This window comes from Arachis duranensis, chromosome 3 (genome assembly GCF_000817695.3).
Source record: "Arachis duranensis cultivar V14167 chromosome 3, aradu.V14167.gnm2.J7QH, whole genome shotgun sequence".
Taxonomy (NCBI): Eukaryota; Viridiplantae; Streptophyta; class Magnoliopsida; order Fabales; family Fabaceae; genus Arachis; species Arachis duranensis.
Window position 1 is genome coordinate 5,086,315 of NC_029774.3, and position 24,319 is coordinate 5,110,633.

Genomic DNA, 24,319 nt, shown 5'->3' on the forward strand with positions numbered 1-24,319 from the left:
TAGTTATCAACTACATCTAATAGAATGACTGAGAAATGAGAACTACAAGAAGTTAAACCCAGGTTCAAAATGCTGAAACAAAGAAAAGAAAACAATTGATATATGATTAGAGAAAAATGTATAATAATGACAAAATATACTAAAATTGGATTTTTTTCTCCAACTAATAAAAGTGATTTGTTAATTCCTCATGAATTCATTTTTTCTCTAAAATGAAATCACTATTTTCTTTTCTAAATTTATTTTAGAAAAATATCTTTATTATAATTATATTACAATTAACATTTAACGAATAATGCATGATTATACTAATTTAGAGAAATATTTTTATTATAATTATATAAAATCAATATTTAATACATTATCAACTAATAAAATTGAGGTGTCAATTTCTCATGAATTCATTTTCTCTCCAAAATGAAAGTACTATTCTCTCTTCTAAATTTATTTTAGAAAAATATCTTTATTATGATTATATTACAATATTACAATTAGCATTTAACGAATAATGCATAATTATAATAATTTAGAAAACTAAAATAAAGTCCAGTAATTTATCTTCCGACTACACATGTGTATAGAATAACTTTTAAGAAGGAGTCATGTATAGTAAATACGGTCGATGATTGTAAAACTGTATACTAACATTGATATAATATTATTTTAGGTATATATTTTGCAGGCGTAAAAAAAAAGTGTTGAGTTATTTTTTAGTAGATTTAAATTATTCATTGTTTATTAGAGAATTTTGTGCATTAGAATTCTCTAATAATTTATTATTTATTTTGAGCTAATTTTGATATATTCTTATTTGACAGTAAAACAACATATAAAAATTTGTTGGTGGGTCTAAGTATTATTAAGTTATTTATTGTCATATTGAGTATATATGTTTGATTTATTGAAGAAAGTAGATTACTAAAACCAATTAATAACTATTTAGAGTTAATATATTTAACACTAGCTTAAAAAAAACAAATAATACATAACATGTTATATTTTTATTAATCAAATTATTATAATTTATATTAATCCATAACATGTTATATTTTTATTAATCAAATTATTATAATTTAAATTAATCTTAACAAAATAATTTAAAATTATAATTTTAATTTTATCACGTGCATGGTACGGGTTAATACACTTGGAAATTACTGTACGATGAATGTGGTATATAGAGAAGTTTTTGAGAGCCTATAATAAGAAGGTAATAACAAAATGTCTTACTAAATCTATTTATTTATTAAAATTTATTACTATCACTTAAAAAAATTTAGAAATTATAAGAACTAATAGATGAATTCTTATTGTACATTAATAGTTTGAGAATATTAAAATTATCATAAAAATTCGTATAATTTTATTCTCTTGACAAACAATTTTATAATTACGTTAATCATATAATTTTATATACAAACATTGATACAATGTTATTTCATGTATATATTTTGCAGGTATCAAAGGATAGCATTGAATTGTTATTCAGTAGGTTTAAATTATTTATTGTTTATTACAAAATTTTCTGCATTAGGATTCTCTATTAATTTGTTCTTCATTTTTAGCTGATTTTGATATTTTCTTACTTCACAGTATACCAACATATAAAACTTTGTTGGTAGATTTATTTATGGCCATATTGAGTATATATGCCTGATTTATTGAAAAAAGTAGATTAAATAACTATTTTATAGTTAATACAATTAACACTATATTAAAAAAAGAAAAATAACGTATATAAGTTATTTTTTTATTAATTAAATTATTATAATTAAAACGAAATTTAACATAACAACTTAAAATTATAATTTCAATCTTATCACATGCATGACACGGATGATTAAACTTGTTAATTATAATATTGGATTACACACCATTTTTTCCTTTGTTATAAAATAAAACCGCCATCATCATTTTACTCTCTCTCTCTGATATTAATGCATTTATTAGCTCTATATAAAAGCTTCCCTTGACCCGTTTCCATCCATAACATAACAAAACATCATGGAGTTTTTTCTACACACTTTTCAATCTTCAACCACCATTTTTATTTTCTTCTCTGTCTTGGCTTTCACTGTCTTCTTCATCTTTCGACTTCGTCGAAAGCTACCATACCCACCAGGCCCAAAAGGCCTACCCATCATAGGAAGCATGTTAATGATGGACCAACTTACCCATCGGGGCCTGGATAAGCTCGCCAAACAATATGGTGGGCTTGTTCATCTCCAAATGGGCTCCCTCCATATAGTGGCAATATCAACACCACAAATGGCCCGTGAGGTTCTCCAGGCCCAAGATAGCGCTTTCGCAAATCGGCCCGCAAATGTTGCAATTTCTTACTTGACATACGACCGGGCCGACATGGCTTTCGCAAACTACGGCCCGTTTTGGCGGCAGATGCGTAAGATCTGTGTAATGAAGCTTTTTAGTCGCAAGCGGGCCGAGTCATGGGCCTCGGTTCGTGAAGAAGTTGAAGAAACGGTTCGAACCATATCAGCGAACCTTGGTTCAGCCATGAATTTGGGTGAATTGATTTTTGCTCTAACGAGGAGGGTCACCTATAAGGCCGCGTTTGGTGCGAGTTTAAATAAGGGGGAAGAGGAATTCATGGGAATCTTACAAGAGTTTTCAAAGCTTTTTGGAGCTTTTAACATTGCAGATTTCATTCCGTGGTTGGGTTGGTTGCATGCACAAGATTTTCACAAGAGATTGGTCAATGCACGAAAAGCACTTGATGTGTTTATTGATGAGATCATTGATGATCATATCAAAAAGAGGAACATCAACATGGAGAATGATAATGATGCAGATAAAGATATGGTTGATGAGCTTATGGATTTTCTTAATGAAGGTAGTGTTGGTGATGATGCTGTGAAGCCAAACAATTCACCATCAATCCTTAAGCTTACTAGAGACAATATCAAAGCTCTTATCATGGTAATTAAATACATAATTAATATAATTATTATGATATCCTTTTGATTTTATCATTTTAAGTTGACTTTCTCTTGAGCATTAATTTGGCAGATATCACTACTTTTTTTTCTTCATCAGATATTGCTTTGATGAAATTAATTCAGTATATTCCTTGCTGTTTCTCGTTTATTATTGATTCTTAAATAGCCAAAACTTTTCAAAAAGAAAATAATTTCCATTTAGGCAGATATACTGTTGAGATTTTTGTTACAAATTCATTGAATTCTGATCGACCAAATAATTCAATAATGATGATGTATTATTAGTGTGAGAAATATAGTAATAAATTGAACTAATAATGTTACCAAATTGTTTTTGCTTAAAATGGTTCAGTAATAATGATATAAATTACTTTCTTTGTCTACAAAAGATTCTTTGTCTACTTTGATAGAGGTAAACACTCATATAAATCATATACAATTGTTTTTATGCGAAGTTGAAAATTAAAAATAGTTAAATAATAATTTAATTAAATATATTAAATTATTTAATAATTTTTACCTAACAATTTTATATTAAAATAAATACATGTGAATTTTTATATTTGGTGTATAATTATCAGCGATATATGATGGATACTAAGGACTTTTGAAATTTTATGTAAGGAGGTTAAAATCTAAATCCTTTGTTTTGTACCATAACAAAATTAACCACCCAATAAAGAATGAATAACTAATTAAAACAATGATTATTTTGAAATTCCCATTTTTAATATTAAAAAATAATCATTTTACATTAATCATTTAATCTTTTTGGATAAATATATTATCTCATTAGAACTTCTTTTTGTTTTCATAAATTCATAAATATTCAAAAAACCTATTGGTGCAAATTTACTGTAGTAGTGTTAAATATATTTATTAATAGAATTTAACTAATATGCATTTTAAGAGTATATGTTAAAGTTATTAGTTAAAATTAATTTATAAAAAATACATAAATTTTTTATTTTAATATATTTATCATGCATTTAAGAAAATAAAAAATAAAAACTTTTTGTTAATAATAGTCTAATATGTTTTGTAAAAACAAATGTTAGTTAAATCTATTTTAATAAGATTAATAAATCTCCTAAGAATACTTTTTAAAAAGGACCACTCTACTATACAGATTGAAGTGGTATAAAGAGAGAAAATATTTTTTTTATAGTTATTTTTTATTATTTTATTGTTATTTAAAGTGTAAGTCCTACCTTTTTCAATTTTTCTTTCTGTCTTTCATCCCATAAAAAAAAATCTATAAACTTACATCTTTACCATATAATTCACCTTTTAAAAATGCTACGATTAAAATTTTCAGATAGAAAATTTAAAGCAAATATAAATCTTTTAGATTTCTATGCATTAAATTTATTAAAAGAATTAAAATTTTTTGCTTTGGTCATTAGGATGTCATGTTTGGAGGAACTGAGACAGTAGCATCAGTGATTGAATGGATTATGGCGGAGCTTTTGAGAAGCCCAATGGATCTTCACAAGGTCCAACAAGAGCTTGTTGATGTTGTGGGCTTGGGCCGAAGGTTCAATGAATCGGATCTCGAAAAGTTGACTTTCCTCAAGTGCGTGGTCAAAGAAGCCTTGCGTCTCCACCCTCCAATTCCAATGGCTCTTCACGAGAGCGCAGAGGACAGCGTCATTGAGGGTTACGCAATCCCAAAGGGGACACGTGTCTGGATCAACGCGTGGTCTACAGGACGCGACAGCAGCGCGTGGGATGAGCCTGAGACATTCAATCCTTCAAGATTCTTGCGAGAAGCCGCACCCGATTTCAAAGGAAGCGATTTCGAGTTCATTCCATTTGGGTCGGGCCGAAGGTCATGCCCAGGGATGCAACTTGGGCTTTATACTGTGGAGTTAACAGTGGCCCATTTGCTTCATTGCTTCAATTGGGAGTTGCCCAATGGAATGAAGCCCGAGGATCTTGATATGAGTGATACTTTTGGGCTCACAGCTCCAAGAGCAGTTCAACTTGTTGCGGTACCTACTTATCGTCTCAAGTGCCCTCTTTATTAAGTCCTAGAAATGTCTAGTGAAACTTGAGTATTAAGGGTAAGTATTTGTGTCAACAAAGTCATGTCCATTTTGTGTTTGCTTCTGTTAGCTTTGTTTGTGAACTTGTCATTGCAATAAATGTTGTGGTTAATTTGCTTGTATAAAGTTGGTGTTATGGTGTGGTGTTGAGAGACCTTGAACGCATTATTAAAATTTTTTCCTCATTATTAGCACTAATTCAAGTAAATTCGAAAAGAAAAAAAAAACGGGAGAATCAACTTTTTCACCTAGCGTTTTCTCTTCTGTTTCTCTTAATTTTTGTCGTCAACCATTTTATTAAATAAAAAAAAAATTCTGCTAGAGAGTCAATAGATTATTTGTACAATATGTACAATGGACTATTTATTTGGTCTAATATGAGTTAAAAAAATGAATATTCATGATAAAATACTACTAATTTCTCAAACACAATACACCCATACTATCCAGAATAATCATTCAGGTACTAGCGATAATAAACATCTGATATCCTACTGAATCGAACATCCCTAAACCCTATTATATACATTGTACAGATATTCTATTGGCTCCCTATATTTTCTCGTAAAAAAATTGATTCGTTAATAAAATGGAATTTCGAATTGGCCCTTATAATAAGGTGAAATCAAAGCCAAATTGTTAATTTTTGGATGAGTTAATAGGAAGTTAATTTTGTTAACCCATTTTTATACCCTAAATTTTAAGTACTAAATTTTTAAAATGAAACCATAAATCATAATTTTAAATTCTAATTTTTTTAAAAAATGATTAAAAGAATATTTTTACAAAAAAATTATTATTGACTAATTAAAACCTTGTTTTTTTTTTTGGTAAATTAAAGGGGCTTAAGGCCAAAAAACCTTGTTTTTTTATACTTATATTTTTGGACTCGTTGTGGGCTTGTCTCGTTTTCTTTTGGGCCAGATTCAAAATCAAATTGATACTTCAAGTTCTTTTTCTTAAGCTCAATCCAAAACGCAGTGTTATGACCAAAAAAAAAATGCAAAACGCAGTGTCGTGTCTCTTATTCATTGTTGCATTTCTTGTTTTGCTTAATACCGAAAGAGAAAAAAAAGGTTGCATTTTGTGGTTATTCATTGTGGTTAAATATATAAATAGCTCGGAAAATGTGAAAATTAAGCAGCAAGTTCCTCCGCGAATCGATGGAGAGTAACAGAGATGAAGCAGCAGCAACAATGGGAGGAGGAGAAGGAGAAGGTCAAGCTCGAATCCCTGCTCCTAACGACAAAGCTAATCCGAATCCAAATCCAAACACAAACCCTAATTCTCCTAATAGCACCACTCGAGGATCCAAAGCAAGATCGTGTAAGGGATGTGCTTACTACTCTTCGGTTCACAAATCCAAATCCAAGAACCCTACTTGTGTTGGCTTCTCCAGTACGCTCCAACAAGGTTTCTTCCTTTATCCCGTTCCCGCTTCTTTCTTTTACTAAAGAAAATAGTTTTTGTCATTTTTTTATCTGTTATTATGGTTTTGATTTCCTGAGAGCTGGTAGGCCAGGGCAAAAGAAAAGAAAAGAAAAAGGAGATTAGAAAATGCATTGGTTGAAAATGTGAAAAGTTGTAGCTAAGAAAATGGCAATCTTTGTCGTTTAACATGTTATGTTTGCTACCAGAGCTTAGGAAAGCATGAAAAGCATAGTATCTAATCTTGATGTTCAATTGTATTTTGAAGGCCAAGATTCATTCCCTTTTAATCTGGGGAAGTTGGTATTTGGAGTTGGCTAGCTATGAATTTGTGTATTTGATGATCATTTTACTGAAAATTGGATTGTTGAACATGTACGTATTCATTGTGGTGTTATACAATTCAATTGATAGACAAATAACTTGGATTTTTTAATTTATATTACATGTCTTGAACGTAACGGATGCTGAATTGTCTAATGTTCATCAGTGTTGAGTTTGGTTATATACTATTGTTTTATTCTGCAAAGGCAGATTGAAGCATATTCTATGGCCTTATTTGAGATGTTTATATCTCTTGGTTGTTGCTTGCTCAATTTCGCAGCAGCTAGTTGATATCTTGTCATTCATAATATTTTAATTTTAGTAATATTATAAGCTTTCAAGATTTTGATTTTGATGTTCATATGCATTTAAGCAGTACCTCCATATGTTGTTGGAGAGACTGAGTTGGAAGCTTCAAAAGAGGGCCGCAGCCTTGCAAATTTCAAGTATGCTTGCCTTGGATACTCAGTCTACTTAGACAACAAGGACTCTTCTGCTGACTCACAGGACAAAACAGCGAAGTTGCCCTTTTGCACTGGGCTTGAGGTTTGATATCTAAACCTTCTTTATTATTCATGTATAGGTTTATCTCTTTTCAACATATTTAACATGATATCATTGCATGTATCATGGAGCTAGCATCAATTTATTACAGGGGATGAAAAATCATTTGAGAGTTCATTGAAGAAGAAAATAAATAAAATAAATAAGGGGAACGAGGGTGGGGAGGGTGGTGGTGTCAAAGTAAGCATTTCAATTATGTCCAAGGAGATATGGTACTAGTTCTGATGCCACCGGTGCTTGTTTCAGGTGGTGTTGGAGGAGAGGTCTTCAACTTCGCCTGCTGGCCAAGTTCCTGTAAATGCTCATAAAGAAGGTACTCTGAGTTTCTCTTTCTTTTATTTATCTATATGTTTACAGTTCATGTGTTATTTCCTTCCTTTTCATTTGTTCCTCTTTAACATATAAACTGAATATCAATATATTTAAAAGTATCAGCATATTGGACAATTCTCTTGGTTCGTGGTGTTTCTCTTTGTAGCAGTGATAACTTCTCCTACAATGTTATATATGTAAAGCTGGAAGATATTCATGCTATGTTATAGAAGCACTAGAGCATTTTATTTGTTGTGTTCTCTAGCAATTTCAAGTTGCTGGTTTTTGACATTATAAATTATCTTTGAAAGAAAGTAAAATATGACCACTTTTTCTGTCAATCGTAATTAGTTTTCCATTCTTGAATAATTTTATCAATTGAAGATATTCTTTGTTAATAAGTAATTATGCACCAAAGATTTTCGATAGCGCTTGTGTTTGAGCAATTTCCTCTGCTCTATTCTACCAGTAGTCTTCTCTACACTTGTAATGAGGCAAGTGATATTATCCTAATTACTGAAGCATCACTTGAAATGCATGACACAGTTATACTTCCAGCTGTTTTTTAGTATGATCCTTTCTTCTGCACAATAAATCTATAATTTGCAATGGATAAATGTCATTCTTTATTTTTGAGAACTCACCTCTAGGTAGTCCTGGACAGAGATTATCGCATCGATTAGACTATACGTGTATATTGTGTAGAGCAGTTGAAATTTAAAAAAAAATGTGTCATCAATTTTTATGCCCTTTTTGTTTTGTTGATGATGTATTTTGAGTCCGTTACTTTTTTTTCCCTTTGTTTTTTATTTGTTCTTCCGTTTGTTTTCTCCCTTTTTATTTATTGCTTTGCTAATCAATGTTGTTTATCCAGGTGCTCATCGACCTCATCCTCAATCACAATCACAACCACAACCACAACCCCGAAGATATAATAAACCTCCAAATACCACAGCAGAAGAATTCCTTAACAGGCAAGCATTAGTTTTCGGCATAAACTAGCTGTTCTAGCACTTTATATTTGTCCTCTAGATACAGAAATGGTATAGATGATTAGATGTTCTCCGAGTATGCTAAATCTAACCCCCTGAAGGTTCCAAATACGCAGGTTTCGAAGAAATGCAATCCTAGTGGCAGCCGGTGTTGTAAAAAACATGAACAAAGTGGGTAACTACGTAAAGGAGACCTTAGATGACATCTTATATAGGCGACCCAAGTGAAGTTTGTTACATTTCTGCATATTTTGGCCATTTTTCTTATCAATGGGGCCAATTTTATTATTTGGATTCTGACGGTGTATGTATCACTTATTGTAATAAAACAAATTTAGAAATTATTAAGAATAAGTAAGGTATCACTAATTTTATAATGATTCCTCTTTCTTTTGTTTGTTTCTTAAGTTCTTTGCGGTCCATTAAACATGAAAGGATTTTATGATGGCTTCGTTGTACCCATGTTCTATTATGGATTTTGCAGAAGGTATCGGTGTGGGTTGGCTTCTATAGTTTATCCGCTAATTAAATACCTTTGTTTTATCTGCATTTCTTTTTTTTTTGGTAAAATAATGGGGCCTAAGCCCAACAAAAAAAAAGGAAACTAACTGATTTGACTAATGGGTCTAGAGACCTTCCAATCTTGCTCTATGAGAATCTCTAAATTTAGATCAGCTTTATCAATAAAGCTATATCCAAATGGTTTGTTCAAACTATGTTTAGCCATCCAGTCAGCACAGGTGTTGCCTCCCCTTAGAATATGCTGAACTCTAACTTCCTAAGGTTTCGCCAGCTGGTCTTGAACTTTTCTTAAAAGAGAATTATACTGACTATGAGATTCTCCTTTCATGATATGAGATTCTCCTTTGTTTTATCTGCATTTCTATTCTAATACGATAGCACCATAGAATTTTTCTGTGTTTGATTTGAAAATAAAGCTGGACCTTATGACTTTTAATGTTCATTTTTTTTCTCAGTTACTAATTGAACATTAATTTGATGCTTGGATGTTAATGAAGCAATGCTTCGCCGTCAACTAAATTTCCATTTTTGTGATTTGTTAAGGTCAAAGATGAAGGGACTTTGGTACTCGCTCATTTCCTAAACAATTAATGTGATACAAGAAATAATTTAATGGAGATTGACTGATCACTGATGAGTATGTTTATGTGCTCTGTCCCTGCACCACTACATTTTTTCCCCCCAAGAGATGAATATTTTTATGAAAACAGAAATTGGTTGAAAGGTATATTGAGACTAGAAAATAGAGACTAAATACAATTTTTATATTATATTTTGTATAATGTATAAAATTAAATTATATCTTAAATTTGAGTCTTAAAATTAAAATTTTAGTTCTAATTTTTTGTCGCTAAACAGTAAACACACTAAAATTTTATGTTTTGGGACTAAAATTTTTGTTCAATAAAATTACTCAATCTTGATTAGTTGAATAGATTTGTTTAATACAGTGTAAAACATTTTATATAGTTGTGTAATTATATCGGTTCTTTTGAAATTTAGATAACTATTCACGTGACTAATGTAAAAAATAATTATTTTTATTGATGTGGTGTTACGTAATTAGATGTATATGTAAAATTACTTTACACTAATAATGCATCAAAATTAAATTTTATTTTTGACATACTAATACATTTAAATTTTTGACAATAGAAAATGAAAAGTTATTTAGAATTTTGCTAACCTACGTTGCAACAATATATTTTAAAAGTATCATAAAAATATTTGACTAAAATGATTGAAAATTATTTTTTTTACACTTTCAATATATTAAATATATTAAAAATGTAAAAATTTTGATTATTATCTTCTTGACATATGACTTTAAGGCACAAATTTACTAAGACCTGTATTCTAAACAGTCTGAATTCACATTGAAATCAACCAACAAAAAGACATAAATTTTAGAACTTGGAAAGTGGACCCACAAATACCGCACTTTTCCTCTCTTCTCTTTTCTCGAAGAGAATCACTCTCATTTGTGCACTCCGAGGAGATTTAGCAACAGCATGTGATCTCTCTCTCTCTCTCACACTCTCACTCTCACTCCCACTAGTAATTCAATTGTCGGCGATCTCAGCTATAAATACCATAATTGACCTTCGCCATTTCTCGGCACACTCTTAACATTACAACATTCTGCACTCAAAAGATGAAGGGAGTGTTTGTAGTTGCGCTCATTGCATTTCCATTCTTGATGGCTGCCAAGTTAGCGAGTGGAAGTCACGACTACCAAGACGCGTTGACGAAGGCAGTACTGTTCTTTGAAGGCCAGAGGTCAGGGTTCTTGCCGCAGGACCAGAGGATGAGCTGGCGTAGCAACTCCGGACTCAGCGACGGATGGACCTACAACGCCGATCTCGTTGGCGGTTACTACGACGCCGGCGACAACATCAAGTTTGGGTTTCCGATGGCATTCACCACCACTATGCTCGCTTGGAGCGTCCTTGAGTTCGGTGCCATCATGCCTCCCAATGAACTCAGAAACGCAATGCTTGCAATCCGTTGGGCTACTGATTACTTGCTCAAGACCGTTTCTCAGCCTAATCGGATTTTTGTTCAGGTTTCATTTCTCTACCTAATTCATTCAAGTTGCTCTTTTGTTTTAACTATAATCGAATTTAAGCGACATTAGATTAAGAAGTAAAACGATGAATTGTAATCATGATAATTTATTAACGATGTAGAAAAATAGGTCTAAGGAAAATCATAATTCGCATAAGATCTCTAATGCTTGAATAAAGTTGCCACAAGTAAGAGAATATATGTCATTTGGATTAGAAAAAACGAGTATATAATTATGGTATTGCGTAGTGGATTTGGTTTTTTCTTTATTTGTAAAGAAAATATGATGAAGATAGTATAAACTTATTGGGCGAATCAAAATTAAATAAGTTTTATTTATATTTATTAATTTACAGAAATTGAATGTCAATTTTATTAATTTTCTTTTGCTTAGAAAAAAGAAAAAAAATGTTGTTAAATGGCCCACTCTAATAATGTTGATTAAAGTTTCATCATTGCACGTGAAAGTGTGGAATACTCAGTGTTTTCTCTTTTTAATTGGGTGAGAAATAATGAGATAGATTTACTTTTTATTAATGCTCCGACTAGCGGGAGATCAAATTCTTAAAAAAAAAAAAAATTCTGCTAGAGAACCAATGAAGTATGCGTACAATGGGCTATTTATTTAGTTCAATATGAGCTAAAGAATAAATATTCAGGTAAAATACTACTAATTTTTCAAACACAATCCACTCATACTATTTAGAATAATCATTCGGATACAAGAGATAATAAATATACTGAATAAAACATTCTTAAACCTCTATTATACACATTGTACAAATATTCCATTAACTCTTTATATTTTCTCAAAAAAAATTGATAAAGTAAATAAATAAATAAAAATATTTAGCAACAAAAAAATTATAAAAAAATAGTTAAAATTTGTCTTATTTAACATTCGTTTATTATTGTTAAAATTAATGAATATTAAATAAAATAAATTTAGATTTTTTAATCTTTCTAACATTAAAAAAATATTTTATTTTTGCCTTACTAATTTTTAAAAGTATATTTTTTGGGAGGAAATATACTGCAATTTAATTGTAGTGGTTGAGTTGGTAAATTGGGTTGTTGGGTGAAGTTCGTCTGTGAATTCAAGAGAGGGTTCAACTAATCCGTACAAGTGGCGGGAACATGGTCTCCTTTTGTCTACTATTGATCCTTTGGACCCACACCACAGGGCCAGCAGCCCAGCACCATGCACCTTTTCAATCATTCATGATTCATCACTCAACCCTCATAGGGCACAGCCTGGATAATCCAAATCTAAACCCACCCCTATTAGTTTCAATTTAATTTCTATTGAATAAAAAATTATACATACATACATACATGATAGTATGATACATACATGCATGTGTACAATAATAGTGTCTATTCTACTATTTGTAGAGTGTTACCTAGTCTAGTCTCAAGGTTTAATGAGTGATGACTAACTAAAGTTATCTCTTGCGTCAATTGATTACTTGAATTGATCAGACACTATTTTTTTAAGAGAAAAGTCTTGCTTAATCCCCATCCTTTAATGTCCACAAATGGGCCACTTTTGCTTTTGTCAAATGCGGCCATAGTTAGTTATAGTTTCTCAACTATGCATGAACGTGGACCACAATTGGGTCTTGAAATTCATAGGCTTAGAAATTTACAAGTTCAGAATTCTTTCCTTTTCAATTCTTAATGACTTAATGTGGAAGCAAGCATACGTCGTTTACACACAAGGGAATAAGCATAAAGATGCCCCACGTTCCCTTTTGCTTTATACCATTCACTTCTCATTTGTTGCTAACTTTGCATGTGTTAGTTTTTGCAATGTCCCCTTACAAATTTCTCTTGAAAATGATCTTAATACGATTAAACAAAAATTGTAATTAATATATTCCGAGCATTAACAAGAATTCAATGTTTTCTTATAATTATTATGTCTTATGAGGACCTTTAAAATAATTGCATAGGTGGGGGATCCACGCTCAGACCATGATTGTTGGGAGAGGCCTGAGGACATGGACACAGCCAGGACGGTGTACGCTGTTGATGCCCCAAACGCGGCTTCTGATGTTGCCGGTGAAACCGCGGCCGCGCTCGCAGCCTCATCCTTGGTATTCTGGTCAACTGACCCGGGTTATGCAGAAACATTGTTACGGAATGCTATTAGTGCCTTCCAATTTGCAGATAACTACAGGGGTGCTTACAGTGACAATGCCAATGTTAAGTATAGTGCTTGCCCATATTATTGTGATTTTGATGGATATCAGGTAACTAATTTGATTATGACCACCAATAATACTATTGGATAAGTTGCTTTTGCCTTTTGGATATACTAGAGACTAAAAGCATTGGTAGGATAGCGATTTAAACTTTTCAATGAAAGAGACAAGGAAAATGATGCATCCAAATGATAAATTTAATAGATTAATTAGCATAAATACAAGTGTAGCCATCATAGCTAAATCCAATTAGCATTCTAATTTCTTAGCTTGTATATTTATGCTCATCATTGACAAAGTTCAAAGGAAATTTGTGTGCAGATATAATGTACACCATTGTTATAACGTGTAAAACTATTTTACTCTGATGATATATAGTAATTGAATTTGAATAGAATATTGATTAACGGTATTTGTGACTTGTGACATGATAGGACGAGTTATTGTGGGGTGCGGCATGGCTAAGAAGGGCCACGAAGGATGATAATTTCCTCAACTACCTTCAAACCAATGGCAAAACGCTTGGTGCTGACGACAACATCAATGAATTTGGTTGGGACAACAAGCATGCTGGCCTCAATGTTCTTGTCTCCAAGGTCAGCCTCTCATTACTCCTCTGCTCCACTAAACCACACATATTAAAATCACAAAAGTTTAATGTGACACCAAAAATGTACACAAATCATACCAACAGAAATTAAAATCAACGTGCATCTTGTTGATAATCAAATTGATCAATCCCTCTCCTTTTCTCTCCCAGGAAGTCTTTGAAGGAAATCTATACTCACTTGAATCCTTCAAGGCGTCGGCCGAAAGCTTCATGTGCACGCTCATACCCGAATCTCCTAGCTCACACATAGAGTACACTCCTGGTGGACTTTTGTTTAGGCCCGGAGGGAGTAACTTGCAACATGCTACTTCAATTTCATTCCTTGAGTTGGTTTATGCTAATTACTTGGATCACACGTCACAGTCCCTCAATTGTGGGAATGTTGTCGTTAGCGCTCAAACACTTCGGCAACATGCTAAGAGGCAAGTTGATTACATTCTGGGTGATAATCCAATGGGGTTATCGTACATGGTTGGATATAGCAACTACTATCCGCAGCGCATTCATCACCGTGGCTCCTCTTTACCTTCCATCAAGGATCATCCTCAGTTTATTGCATGCAAGGAAGGTTCAATGTACTACAACTCCACTGATCCAAACCCAAATGTGCTTGTGGGAGCCATCGTTGGAGGACCTGGGGAAGATGATGTGTATGTGGATAATAGGGATGATTTTAGAAAATCCGAGCCAACCACATACATCAATGCACCATTTATTGGTGTTCTAGCATATTTTGCTGCTAATCCTAACTTCAGTTAATTTATAAGTGTCAACAAATACAAGTTATTTTTTGTAAATTAAAGAAAGATATAGGGCTAAGATTAAGATGTCTCTCATCTTGAGGGAATTCAAGATAGAAGAGGCTTTGCCCGTGTTTTAGAAATGTAACCGAATTGAGTTGAAGTCACAAAAGCTCCTTGTGACTTTTATTTTGTTTTCATTTATAAGGGATGAATCAAACTTCTAATTACTTATAAACAAAACCGCAGGAACAAACATGTTCTTATTATTTCTCAGTTTAGAATTAGATTTTAGCTTTTTTTTCAAAAAGGTGTAAACTCTTGAATACCTGTTTGTTTGTTGAGAATAGAAGACTGATCATAAAACCTGCTATATACATGTAGTTCTAAAAAATCCAATTCAGGATATGAAGTTTAAGTAACCCAAGTAACTATCACCAGTGCTAGACTCATTTTTGTTCTCTAATTCAGCTAAATAAATTTTTTTGGATAAAGTATGATTTTTGTCTCTAATGTTTGTGATTTTTTTCAAAGTTACTTATTTAATTTTGTTTAATTTTGTTTTTAACATTTTTGATTTATTCAATTTTGTCCTTTCAATTTATACCAAAACTATGTCTCAAAGTTTTTAATTTTGTTCCTAAAATTTTACATGGAACTAATGTAGGAATAATTTTGATACAAATCGAAAACGATAAGAACAAAATCAAATAACACTGAGTATATTTTTTGAAAAAAATCACAAATATTAAAAAATAAAAAAACATACTGTACCCTTTTTTTTTGTTGGAACTATATATTCTCTTTTGATTTTTGGTATTGGAACTACATTTTTTCAAAACATTGGGGTTAGTCTTTGGGCTAGACAATGATAGACTTCCAGATAGAAACTTCATGGGCCAACAAGATGATTGGGCTTCCTTTGGTGGATAAGATCCATCTCTTGTTCAGTCTAAGCCGGGATGAACCAAATTTTCTTTTGAAGTTAATCTTGTCCTGACCAAAAACAAAAAAAGGTTAATCTTGTATTTCGTTAACCAGAATCTTCTAATGTTTCATAACTATTGATATTGCTGCATTTTAACCAAGGTCATTGAATAATGAATATAATTGCAATTTGGCATGTGTGGTAGGGGAGGGAGGTCTAAATCCGCAAGTAACTAACTCACATAGCAATATAGCATGGTTTTGAGACCTTAATCTCACAAGATCCTATAACTAAACCAGGACCATAGACCACTAAGAAGAAGACAAATCAAGATAATCATAAGGTAAATTATAACCGCATATAATTGTATTCCCCTAGAAACCACTCTTACTATTTTGTACCCTTTTGGATGAATGCTATACATAACATATGTCGCTACTAGTAACGCAAAGCTAAGGGAGAAAAAAATATCTCCATTTTCTTAATTTTTCATTTATTTAATTTTTTTTTGGGGAGGTTTGAAAGGAACCATCCATTCCAAAGAACGTACCTCAGAATGCCAAGTAAGCAGGAATTATCATCCACGTGTCAAATGAGGATAGGTTGATTGACATGAGCCTCAAATGAGATATCACTTTGTAACTATATAAACTGTGAGAAGAGCATGCATGTGTGGTAAAGAGGCACACTAAAAGAGGTTGCTGTAGGGGATAAGATTCTTGTGTTTTGGTGTTGTTGCTGGTTTAGGCATATTCATTATTTTTCTTGCATTGAAACAATGGCCTCAGCATCAGCATCAGCAACTCTTCTAAAATCATCCCCAGTTCTCGACAAGTCTGAGTGGGTTAAAGGCCAAACACTTCGCCAAACTGCAGTGTCTCTTGCAAGAACTAACTCTGCCACCCCTTCACCACTCACCATCAGAGCTGGTTCCTATGCCGACGAGCTCGTAAAGACCGCCGTATGTATCAATCATTAACCAACGATAGACTCACGTGTAGATAACAATTTAGTCGTCAAATTATCTAAAAGTTTACAACTAACAATTTCACGTGAAGACAGCTGCACGAGTTTACAACTAACATATCATTAGTAGTGTTTATTTGTTTTGATGTTGAGTTGGTTCAAATTGTTGATGTGAATGCAGAAAACTATTGCCTCACCGGGGCGTGGTATTCTGGCCATGGATGAGTCGAATGCTACCTGTGGGAAGCGTTTGGCTTCAATTGGGTTAGAGAACACCGAAGCTAACCGCCAAGCATACCGTACCCTGCTTGTGTCAGCACCAGGCCTTGGTCAGTTCATATCTGGCGCCATTCTCTTTGAGGAAACTCTCTACCAATCCACCGTTGATGGCAAGAAGATTGTTGATGTACTTGTTGAGCAAAACATTGTTCCCGGTATCAAAGTTGACAAGGTAACCCTTTTTTATTTCAATTTCCTTTCAAATTATACTGAACTTATGTGTACAACATAAGAAAAAAAAAGTTGATATATTGGTCAACTGTTAATCAAAAGTTGTTAGCTTTTCTAGATTTCCTATACTCTTCTTATGTGAACTTGGTAGTATTTGATTTGATTGATGATAGAGATGTGGGACATGTAATCTCCCATTGGATGGAATAGGCTCTGATACCATATTAGAAACCCAAAAAACTTGCTGTCTTAAGACATCTTATCTTTTAGGGATGTGGTTTAATAATTTGTTACATTCTACACTTTAACAAGTGGTTCATGTGGCAATAACAACAGGGTTTGGTGCCATTGGCTGGTTCCAATGATGAGTCATGGTGCCAAGGTTTGGATGGTCTTGCCTCTCGTTCAGCTGCATACTACCAGCAAGGTGCTCGTTTCGCCAAATGGTGAGTTTCTGCCTATTGTTATTGTCCTCTTTTTCTTTGGCAGAAACATCAAACTTATATCAAACTCAATTTCATTCATAAATTAGGCGTACCGTTGTGAGCATCCCCAATGGTCCTTCTGCTCTTGCAGTTAAGGAAGCAGCCTGGGGTCTGGCTCGCTATGCTGCCATTTCTCAGGTGAGAAGTGAGAAACACTAAGTTACATAAAGAGATTTTCATTTTGGTTTCACTTCTATAAATACAGTCTTCTGATGTGCATTCTTTTTAATGCTTAGGACAATGGCTTGGTCCCAATTGTGGAGCCAGAGATCTTGCTTGATGGTGAACATGGCATTGACAGGACTTTTGAGGTAGCGAAAAAGGTTTGGGCTGAGGTATTCTTCTACCTTGCTGAGAACAATGTCCAGTTTGAGGGTATCCTCCTTAAGCCTAGCATGGTTACTCCTGGAGCCGAGTCCAAGGACAGGGCCTCTCCTCAGAAAGTTGCTGACTACACACTCAAGCTTCTTCACAGCAGAATTCCTCCGGCCGTCCCCGGAATTATGGTAAGTAACACTGCCAAACTCCATCATTACATTGTTCTTTATATGTTGATGTACTAAGAAAAAGTACAATTTTGTGTAGTTCTTGTCTGGTGGACAATCTGAGGTGGAAGCAACTCTCAACTTGAACGCAATGAACCAATCTCCAAACCCATGGCATGTGTCCTTCTCATATGCCAGAGCCCTCCAAAACACTTGCTTGAAGACATGGGGAGGCCGTCCGGAGAATGTCAAGGCTGCTCAAGATGCCCTCCTTTTCCGTGCCAAGTCTAACTCGCTTGCTCAGCTTGGAAAGTACACCGGCGAGGGCGAATCCGAGGAGGCCAAGAAGGAGTTGTTTGTGAAGGGCTACTCCTACTAAGATGTTTGATAGTGGATATGGATATGATACATGTTAGGCAACAAAAACAAGATGGAATGGAAGGCTAATTTGTGTAAAATTGTGTAATGTTTTTATGTAGTCTTGGAGACTATTTTTGTTTATGGAACACTTTCACCTCTACAACTTAATAAACCTTTTGCTATGAGTTAGAAGTTGTGTCCTTGAATATATATGCATCTTCATACAGTGAATTTCTGCACTTGATGAAAGCCCTCCTTCAAAGAAGTAACTATAACCTTGAGTATATACCCATCTCCTTTAATTTATTTAGATGTAAGAACCATAATGCAGATAATCATTAGCTAGAACTAACAGAAGCTGTAAACTGATAACTGAACTTTTCCATTCCCATATTTATTTCCCATGTACTTAATTGTGATCAATCATAAGCTACAAAGAGTCAAGGATCTGTCTTGGGATAACAAATCAACAAAATTGTAACCTCAACTATATTACTCTTCTAACTTGTTAAAAAGGCAAATGGGTTATTAATATTTACCTTTTATCATATATGTTAAGTTGGTTACATATCTCTTTGTTATTAAATATAGTGTAGAATTTATATAAAAGATTTTTCACTTTCATCCATTTAAAAAATTATGTGTCAGATATACGAGACAAAATAAGTACACAAAATATTTCTCTTCTTAATAAAGAATTTTCTCCCAGAATTGAAATTTTTTACTAATGTATATCTAGTGGCCTTCCGACACCACTAGTCTCTTAAACTAGACTCAAGCTCAACACAATATCATTCCAAAAAAACACCTAAGAGCCCCTCTCTTCTTGGCCTTTACATTGTTCACATAGTCTTTTCTTTTCTCTAGTTTTACTCATGAATCATGATTTTCAACTTCACTCAAGAATTACATCAGCAAAGGATGATTGATGATGTGTAAGATTTGATCAAGTTGTGAACTATGCATATCTAGCTAAGGATATTCTTTTAATGCCCCCCACCTGTCTTTTTTTTTGTGATAGATATTGAATATGGTTTTGTATTTCATTCCTTGTACTCTTCTATGCTAAGAATACTAGAATAGGAAATAAAACACTCAGTGGATTACTGTAGTAGAATGTTGATTAATCACCAAGAGTGCCCTTACTAGATTGGATTATAATAATAAATAAAATACTTTTATAGAAGCTATCACTTGGTAATGTGTAGAGTTGAAATCTTGGTTCTGTTTGCACTTTATAATGTTCATTAGTTTGCCAACTTCAAGAACCATGTCAGTTGGATTCTTATTTTATTTTAACCAAAGTTTGCAGATAACTTAACTACCTGCCCTTCAAATAGGTTTGGTAATTCTGTCTTCTGTCTATCAAGTCTATTAAGCAATCTACATGCGATTGCTTAATAGACTTGATAGTTGCCCTACTACCAAAGAAGGAAAAGTAAATATATTTGTGACTTTGGCCATTGAATATCAATGCCGTTTGGCATAAATGGAAACCACTGATATATCATAGTTTGGAGACCTCAATCTTTCCAAAATCTGAGACTAAATCATGACCATAGAAGCTTTTAGAAGGAGACAAATTGCATCATCATCAAGCCTAGTTATAACCGCACACTGGTTTTTCCATACAAAAGCCACTAACTTGTACCCTTTTGGATGCATGTTACACCTTTGTCACTAATAGCAGCACAATTGTGGGGAAAAAAATCTACCTTTTATTTCCAAATTCCAAGTCTATTTGTTAACTTTTACAAGGTGAGCAAAGAGCCATCCATTTCAACCACTTAATGCAGGAGATTATTGTAAGAGCACAAGTTTACCATCTTATATTTAAACACACTCGTAATAAAAATAGTATTTTTACTACTTGTTATTAAGGGTGCGTTTAATATGAGATGGTAAACTTGTGTAAAGTATTCACCTAAGAATTTTTTGACAACGCAAAATGCCAAGTAAGCAGGATTTATCATCCACATGTCAGGTGAGGATAGGTTGGTTGACATGAGCCTCAAATGAGATATCACTTGGTAACTATAAATACAGAGAGAACAGAGTGCATGTGTGGTAAAAAGGCACACAAAGAGGTTGCTGAAGGGGATAAGATTATTGTGTTGCTGCTTGTTAAGGCAGATTCATACCATTTTATTGCATTGAAATAAACAATGGCCTCAGCATCAGCATCAGCAACTCTTCTCAAGTCATCCCCAGTTCTTGACAAGTCTGAGTGGGTTAAAGGCCAAACACTTCGCCAAACTGCGGTGTCTCTTGCAAGAACCAACTCTGCCACCCCATCACCATCAGCACTCACCATCAGAGCTGGTTCCTATGCCGATGAGCTCGTCAAGACCGCGGTATGAACGATAAAACATTGTTTTGAATGCTAGATGATAATGATTCACCCCCATAATTCATTTTGTTCTTTGCACTTTGGATTTCTAGTACTTTAGTTATGAACTTATGTTGCACCAAAGCATGGTTTACTTTACCAACTAGAAACCAAGAGTAGCTCCATTTATGAACTTCAGAGGGCGTGTAGTTTTACATCTTACATTAGCATGGTTTTGAAATTGTTGCTTCAATCTTCTTCAACCGTGTAATGTTTTGAATGTGTATGTGTATAATATATTTAGAAAACTATTGCTTCACCTGGGCGAGGGATTTTGGCCATGGATGAGTCAAATGCAACCTGTGGGAAGCGTTTGGCCTCAATTGGGCTAGAGAACACTGAAGCTAACCGCCAAGCATACCGTACCCTCCTTGTGGCAGCACCAGGCCTTGGTCAGTTCATCTCCGGTGCCATTCTCTTTGAGGAAACTCTCTACCAATCCACCGTTGATGGCAAGAAAATTGTTGATTTACTTAAAGAGCAAAGCATTGTTCCTGGTATCAAAGTCGACAAGGTAAGTTCAATGTGCCTTCTTTCTTTCGGAAATATTTGAGAACAGAAAAATTAGTAAAAAACAAAACGGTCAAAATTTCTCTTATTTAACATTTATTGATTATTGAATATTAAATAAGGCAAGTTTTGCACTACCTTTATGCCTTAACCAATAAAGTAAAGAATAGAAGGAATGATGTAAATATATCTAGCATCAAATAGGCTACATATACACCAAAAACCAACTATCAAATCAGTCAATTGTATAAAATACATGTTAAAATACAAAATATATATTGAAAATAAGTTAAACAATAGATATATTTACATACAAATACATTTTGGCGTGTAGGTAGCACTTTTGATATACCATAATTGAAGTTAGCTTATATTTTGTTGCATGATTGTCGTTGTCATTGTCATTGTGTAGTACATGTATGTGAAAGGCACAAGTAGTAAGATGAAAGAGAGAAAGCAAACGTTTTTTCCTTGGTGTGTAGTATTTTATTAAGAAAACATGATGGTTTATGATATACAAGTTTAGAATTTTACTCATGCCATTGTATTTGTTAATACATGGTTTATGCATGCGTTGAAAACAACAGGGTTTGGTGCCCTTGGCTGGTTCCAATGATGAGTCATGGTGCCAAGGTTTGGATGGTCTTGCCTCTCGCTCAGCCGCATACTACCAGCAAGGTGCTCGTTTCGCCAAATGGTGAGTTTCTGCATATTGCCCTCTTTCTATGTGGCAGCAAAATCAAATGTTTAGAAGTATGGAATAAAATATGTTGTTGGATTACTAGATTAAATGAATTAAGTTGATGGTCAAAAACAGTAAATTCTAATGATTCCCTAGCATTTTTCAAATCGAAATTTTAAGATCGTTTTTGCATTAATAATGACTTAATTTATAAACCAGGCGCACTGTTGTGAGCATACCCAATGGTCCCTCTGCTTTGGCTGTCAAGGAAGCAGCATGGGGTTTGGCTCGCTATGCAGCCATTTCTCAGGTAGTAAATTAAAGAAACAATTCAAGTTATTCAAGAATACTTAGTTGTATTTATATAGTCTTCTAAGCTGTTTTTTTGGTTCAATGGTTAGGACAATGGCTTGGTCCCAATTGTGGAGCCAGAGATCTTGCTTGATGGTGAACATGGCATTGACAGGACTTTTGAGGTAGCGAAAAAGGTTTGGGCTGAGGTTTTCTTCTACCTTGCTGAGAACAATGTCCAGTTTGAGGGTATCCTCCTTAAGCCTAGCATGGTTACTCCTGGAGCTGAGTCCAAAGACAGGGCCTCTCCTCAAAAAGTTGCTGACTACACACTCAAGCTCCTTCACAGCAGAATTCCCCCGGCCGTCCCCGGAATTATGGTAAGTAACACTGCCAAACTCCATCATTACATTGTTCTTTATATGTTGATGTACTAAGAAAAAGTACAATTTTGTGTAGTTCTTGTCAGGTGGACAATCTGAGGTGGAAGCAACCCTCAACTTGAATGCAATGAACCAATCTCCAAACCCATGGCATGTGTCCTTCTCATATGCCAGAGCCCTCCAAAACACTTGCTTGAAGACATGGGGAGGCCGTCCGGAGAATGTCAAGGCTGCTCAAGATGCCCTCCTTTTCCGTGCCAAGTCCAACTCACTTGCTCAGCTTGGAAAGTACACCGGCGACGGCGAATCTGAGGAAGCCAAGAAAGAGTTGTTTGTGAAGGGCTACTCCTACTAAGATGTTGAGTGGTGAATCTGATATATATATACATGTTCAGCAACATAATGTGGAGGGAAAGATTGGAATGGAAGACTGATTTGTGTAAAAGTTGTAATGTTCTAGTCTTGGAGACTATTTTTGTTCATGGAGACTGTTTTGCTCATGATTAAGTGCAACTCTACAACTTAATAAGCCTTTTGCCATAAGTTAGGAGCCATGTACTTGAATATGCATCATTATATAGTAAAATGTTTGAATTTCAACTTAAAAGAGTAATTAATTAACTAGAAAACATGTCACTTGGTTGAGAGCCAAAATCCTCTAGTAGTATGATTTGTTGTTCGATCTTCTTAGAACGGTCAAATAAATTACAAGTTCATCAAATACTGCTAATGACACATTATAAGTCTTTAAATACATCAAGAAGTAAACTATATGACTGAAGTTAAAAGACTGATGCAAAAGAATGAAGGTCAAAATACTTCTTTAAGATCAATGCTAAACTATAGAATTGAACATTTTTTAATCAAAATATCCCTTTCGGTTCTAATGCAAAAGATTTCTGGCTTGCTTTGTTATACATCAAGATTTAGGTTAAAACTTAAAAGGTAGATTTATTATTTTGTTTTGCCATTTCAGGTCAGCATCATAATCAAACAATTAAAGAGAGGTTACAACTTACAACAATTGAAAAGTCATCAGCCAAAGCCTTGCCACAAATTTGTGTATGTTTTAGAACTTAAATTTCATCGAAGTGTTGGAGGTTTTTTTTTGGACAGGTATCCGGGCCAACAAACAAGCCCGGATCCAAGTGTTGGAGGTTTCAAATCAATCTAGTGGTGCCTATTGCCTAGCGCTGTCAAACGGGCCAGATCAGCAACTTTTAAAAAATTATGGGTCACAATGAAATATCAAATATGTCAAATTTGAGAGAGCCTGGCGTACATAACTGAATTTAGGGGTGTACATGCCCTCGACCCGGCCCGGAAGATACAGTTTGGATCTGAATACTTTGGAGATTAATTTAGTGTAATTTCACCGGATTTAGAGTTGGATAAAAGTCTCAAAAATAGATCCTATCATTATTTAGGGTTGAGTCCGGGTCAAGACGAACTCGGCTTTATCTGATCCATGTACATTTTAAGGAACTAAAAAAAGTATATATATTTTAAATTAATTTCAATATTATGCTATATTAATTATAAGCTTATTATTTTATTTTTAATCATACTTGTTGAATTAAAAAATAGATAAAAAAAAGTATAAAATTAAAATTTATGAA

At 33.7% G+C, this 24,319-nt stretch overlaps 4 protein-coding genes across 5 annotated transcripts; all 4 read left to right on the forward strand.

Moving 5' to 3' along the window:
• The first annotated feature begins 2,004 nt into the window (after positions 1-2,004).
• LOC107477118 (cytochrome P450 84A1-like) lies at positions 2,005-5,047 on the forward strand. The gene is made up of 2 exons (XM_016097079.3): positions 2,005-2,937; positions 4,364-5,047. The coding sequence occupies exons 1-2, from the start codon at positions 2,005-2,007 to the stop codon at positions 4,985-4,987; spliced, it is 1,557 nt and encodes a 518-aa protein (XP_015952565.1). The 3' UTR covers positions 4,988-5,047.
• A 992-nt stretch (positions 5,048-6,039) lies between these two features.
• On the forward strand, positions 6,040-9,092 carry LOC107476626 (uncharacterized). The gene is made up of 5 exons (XM_016096472.3): positions 6,040-6,418; positions 7,134-7,303; positions 7,568-7,634; positions 8,508-8,607; positions 8,742-9,092. The coding sequence occupies exons 1-5, from the start codon at positions 6,169-6,171 to the stop codon at positions 8,851-8,853; spliced, it is 699 nt and encodes a 232-aa protein (XP_015951958.1). The 5' UTR covers positions 6,040-6,168; the 3' UTR covers positions 8,854-9,092.
• A 1,461-nt stretch (positions 9,093-10,553) lies between these two features.
• Positions 10,554-15,014, forward strand: LOC107476625 (endoglucanase 24). Its single transcript, XM_016096471.3, has 4 exons — positions 10,554-11,212; positions 13,170-13,469; positions 13,856-14,017; positions 14,182-15,014. Exons 1-4 carry the CDS (start codon positions 10,802-10,804, stop codon positions 14,788-14,790), a joined length of 1,482 nt encoding a protein of 493 aa, XP_015951957.1. The 5' UTR covers positions 10,554-10,801; the 3' UTR covers positions 14,791-15,014.
• Positions 15,015-16,365: 1,351 nt separating this feature from the next.
• On the forward strand, positions 16,366-23,243 carry LOC107476624 (fructose-bisphosphate aldolase 1, chloroplastic). 2 transcript variants are annotated; one of them, XM_016096470.3, is made up of 7 exons: positions 16,366-16,660; positions 16,847-17,116; positions 17,452-17,561; positions 17,648-17,738; positions 17,837-18,106; positions 18,186-18,195; positions 22,787-23,243. In XM_016096470.3, exons 1-7 carry the CDS (start codon positions 16,478-16,480, stop codon positions 23,053-23,055), a joined length of 1,203 nt encoding a protein of 400 aa, XP_015951956.2. In that variant the 5' UTR covers positions 16,366-16,477; the 3' UTR covers positions 23,056-23,243. The 2 variants fall into 2 exon arrangements, with proteins under 2 accessions (XP_015951956.2, XP_015951952.1); XM_016096466.2 differs by lacking the exons at positions 16,366-16,660; positions 16,847-17,116; positions 17,452-17,561; ... (1 more) ...; positions 17,837-18,106; positions 18,186-18,195 and adding exons at positions 20,501-20,799; positions 21,079-21,348; positions 21,932-22,041; positions 22,246-22,336; positions 22,428-22,697 and having other exon boundaries at positions 22,777-23,243.
• The last annotated feature ends 1,076 nt before the right edge of the window (positions 23,244-24,319 follow it).

What these genes read in the sequence shown, in the direction of transcription:
- LOC107477118 (XM_016097079.3), top strand. Translation starts at nt 2,005, where the DNA reads ATGGAGTTTTTTCTACACACTTTTCAATCTTCAACCACCATTTTTATT. An exon ending in ATATCAAAGCTCTTATCATG is followed by an intron (nt 2,938 to 4,363) that starts GTAATTAAATAC and finishes TTTGGTCATTAG; the next exon opens with GATGTCATGTTTGGAGGAAC.
- LOC107476626 (XM_016096472.3), top strand. Translation starts at nt 6,169, where the DNA reads ATGGAGAGTAACAGAGATGAAGCAGCAGCAACAATGGGAGGAGGAGAA. An exon ending in CCTTTTGCACTGGGCTTGAG is followed by an intron (nt 7,304 to 7,567) that starts GTTTGATATCTA and finishes TGCTTGTTTCAG; the next exon opens with GTGGTGTTGGAGGAGAGGTC. An exon ending in GCAGAAGAATTCCTTAACAG is followed by an intron (nt 8,608 to 8,741) that starts GCAAGCATTAGT and finishes CCAAATACGCAG; the next exon opens with GTTTCGAAGAAATGCAATCC.
- LOC107476625 (XM_016096471.3), top strand. Translation starts at nt 10,802, where the DNA reads ATGAAGGGAGTGTTTGTAGTTGCGCTCATTGCATTTCCATTCTTGATG. An exon ending in CTAATCGGATTTTTGTTCAG is followed by an intron (nt 11,213 to 13,169) that starts GTTTCATTTCTC and finishes ATAATTGCATAG; the next exon opens with GTGGGGGATCCACGCTCAGA. An exon ending in GTGATTTTGATGGATATCAG is followed by an intron (nt 13,470 to 13,855) that starts GTAACTAATTTG and finishes GTGACATGATAG; the next exon opens with GACGAGTTATTGTGGGGTGC.
- LOC107476624 (XM_016096466.2), top strand. Translation starts at nt 20,611, where the DNA reads ATGGCCTCAGCATCAGCATCAGCAACTCTTCTCAAGTCATCCCCAGTT. An exon ending in ATGAGCTCGTCAAGACCGCG is followed by an intron (nt 20,800 to 21,078) that starts GTATGAACGATA and finishes TAATATATTTAG; the next exon opens with AAAACTATTGCTTCACCTGG. An exon ending in GCTATGCAGCCATTTCTCAG is followed by an intron (nt 22,337 to 22,427) that starts GTAGTAAATTAA and finishes TTCAATGGTTAG; the next exon opens with GACAATGGCTTGGTCCCAAT.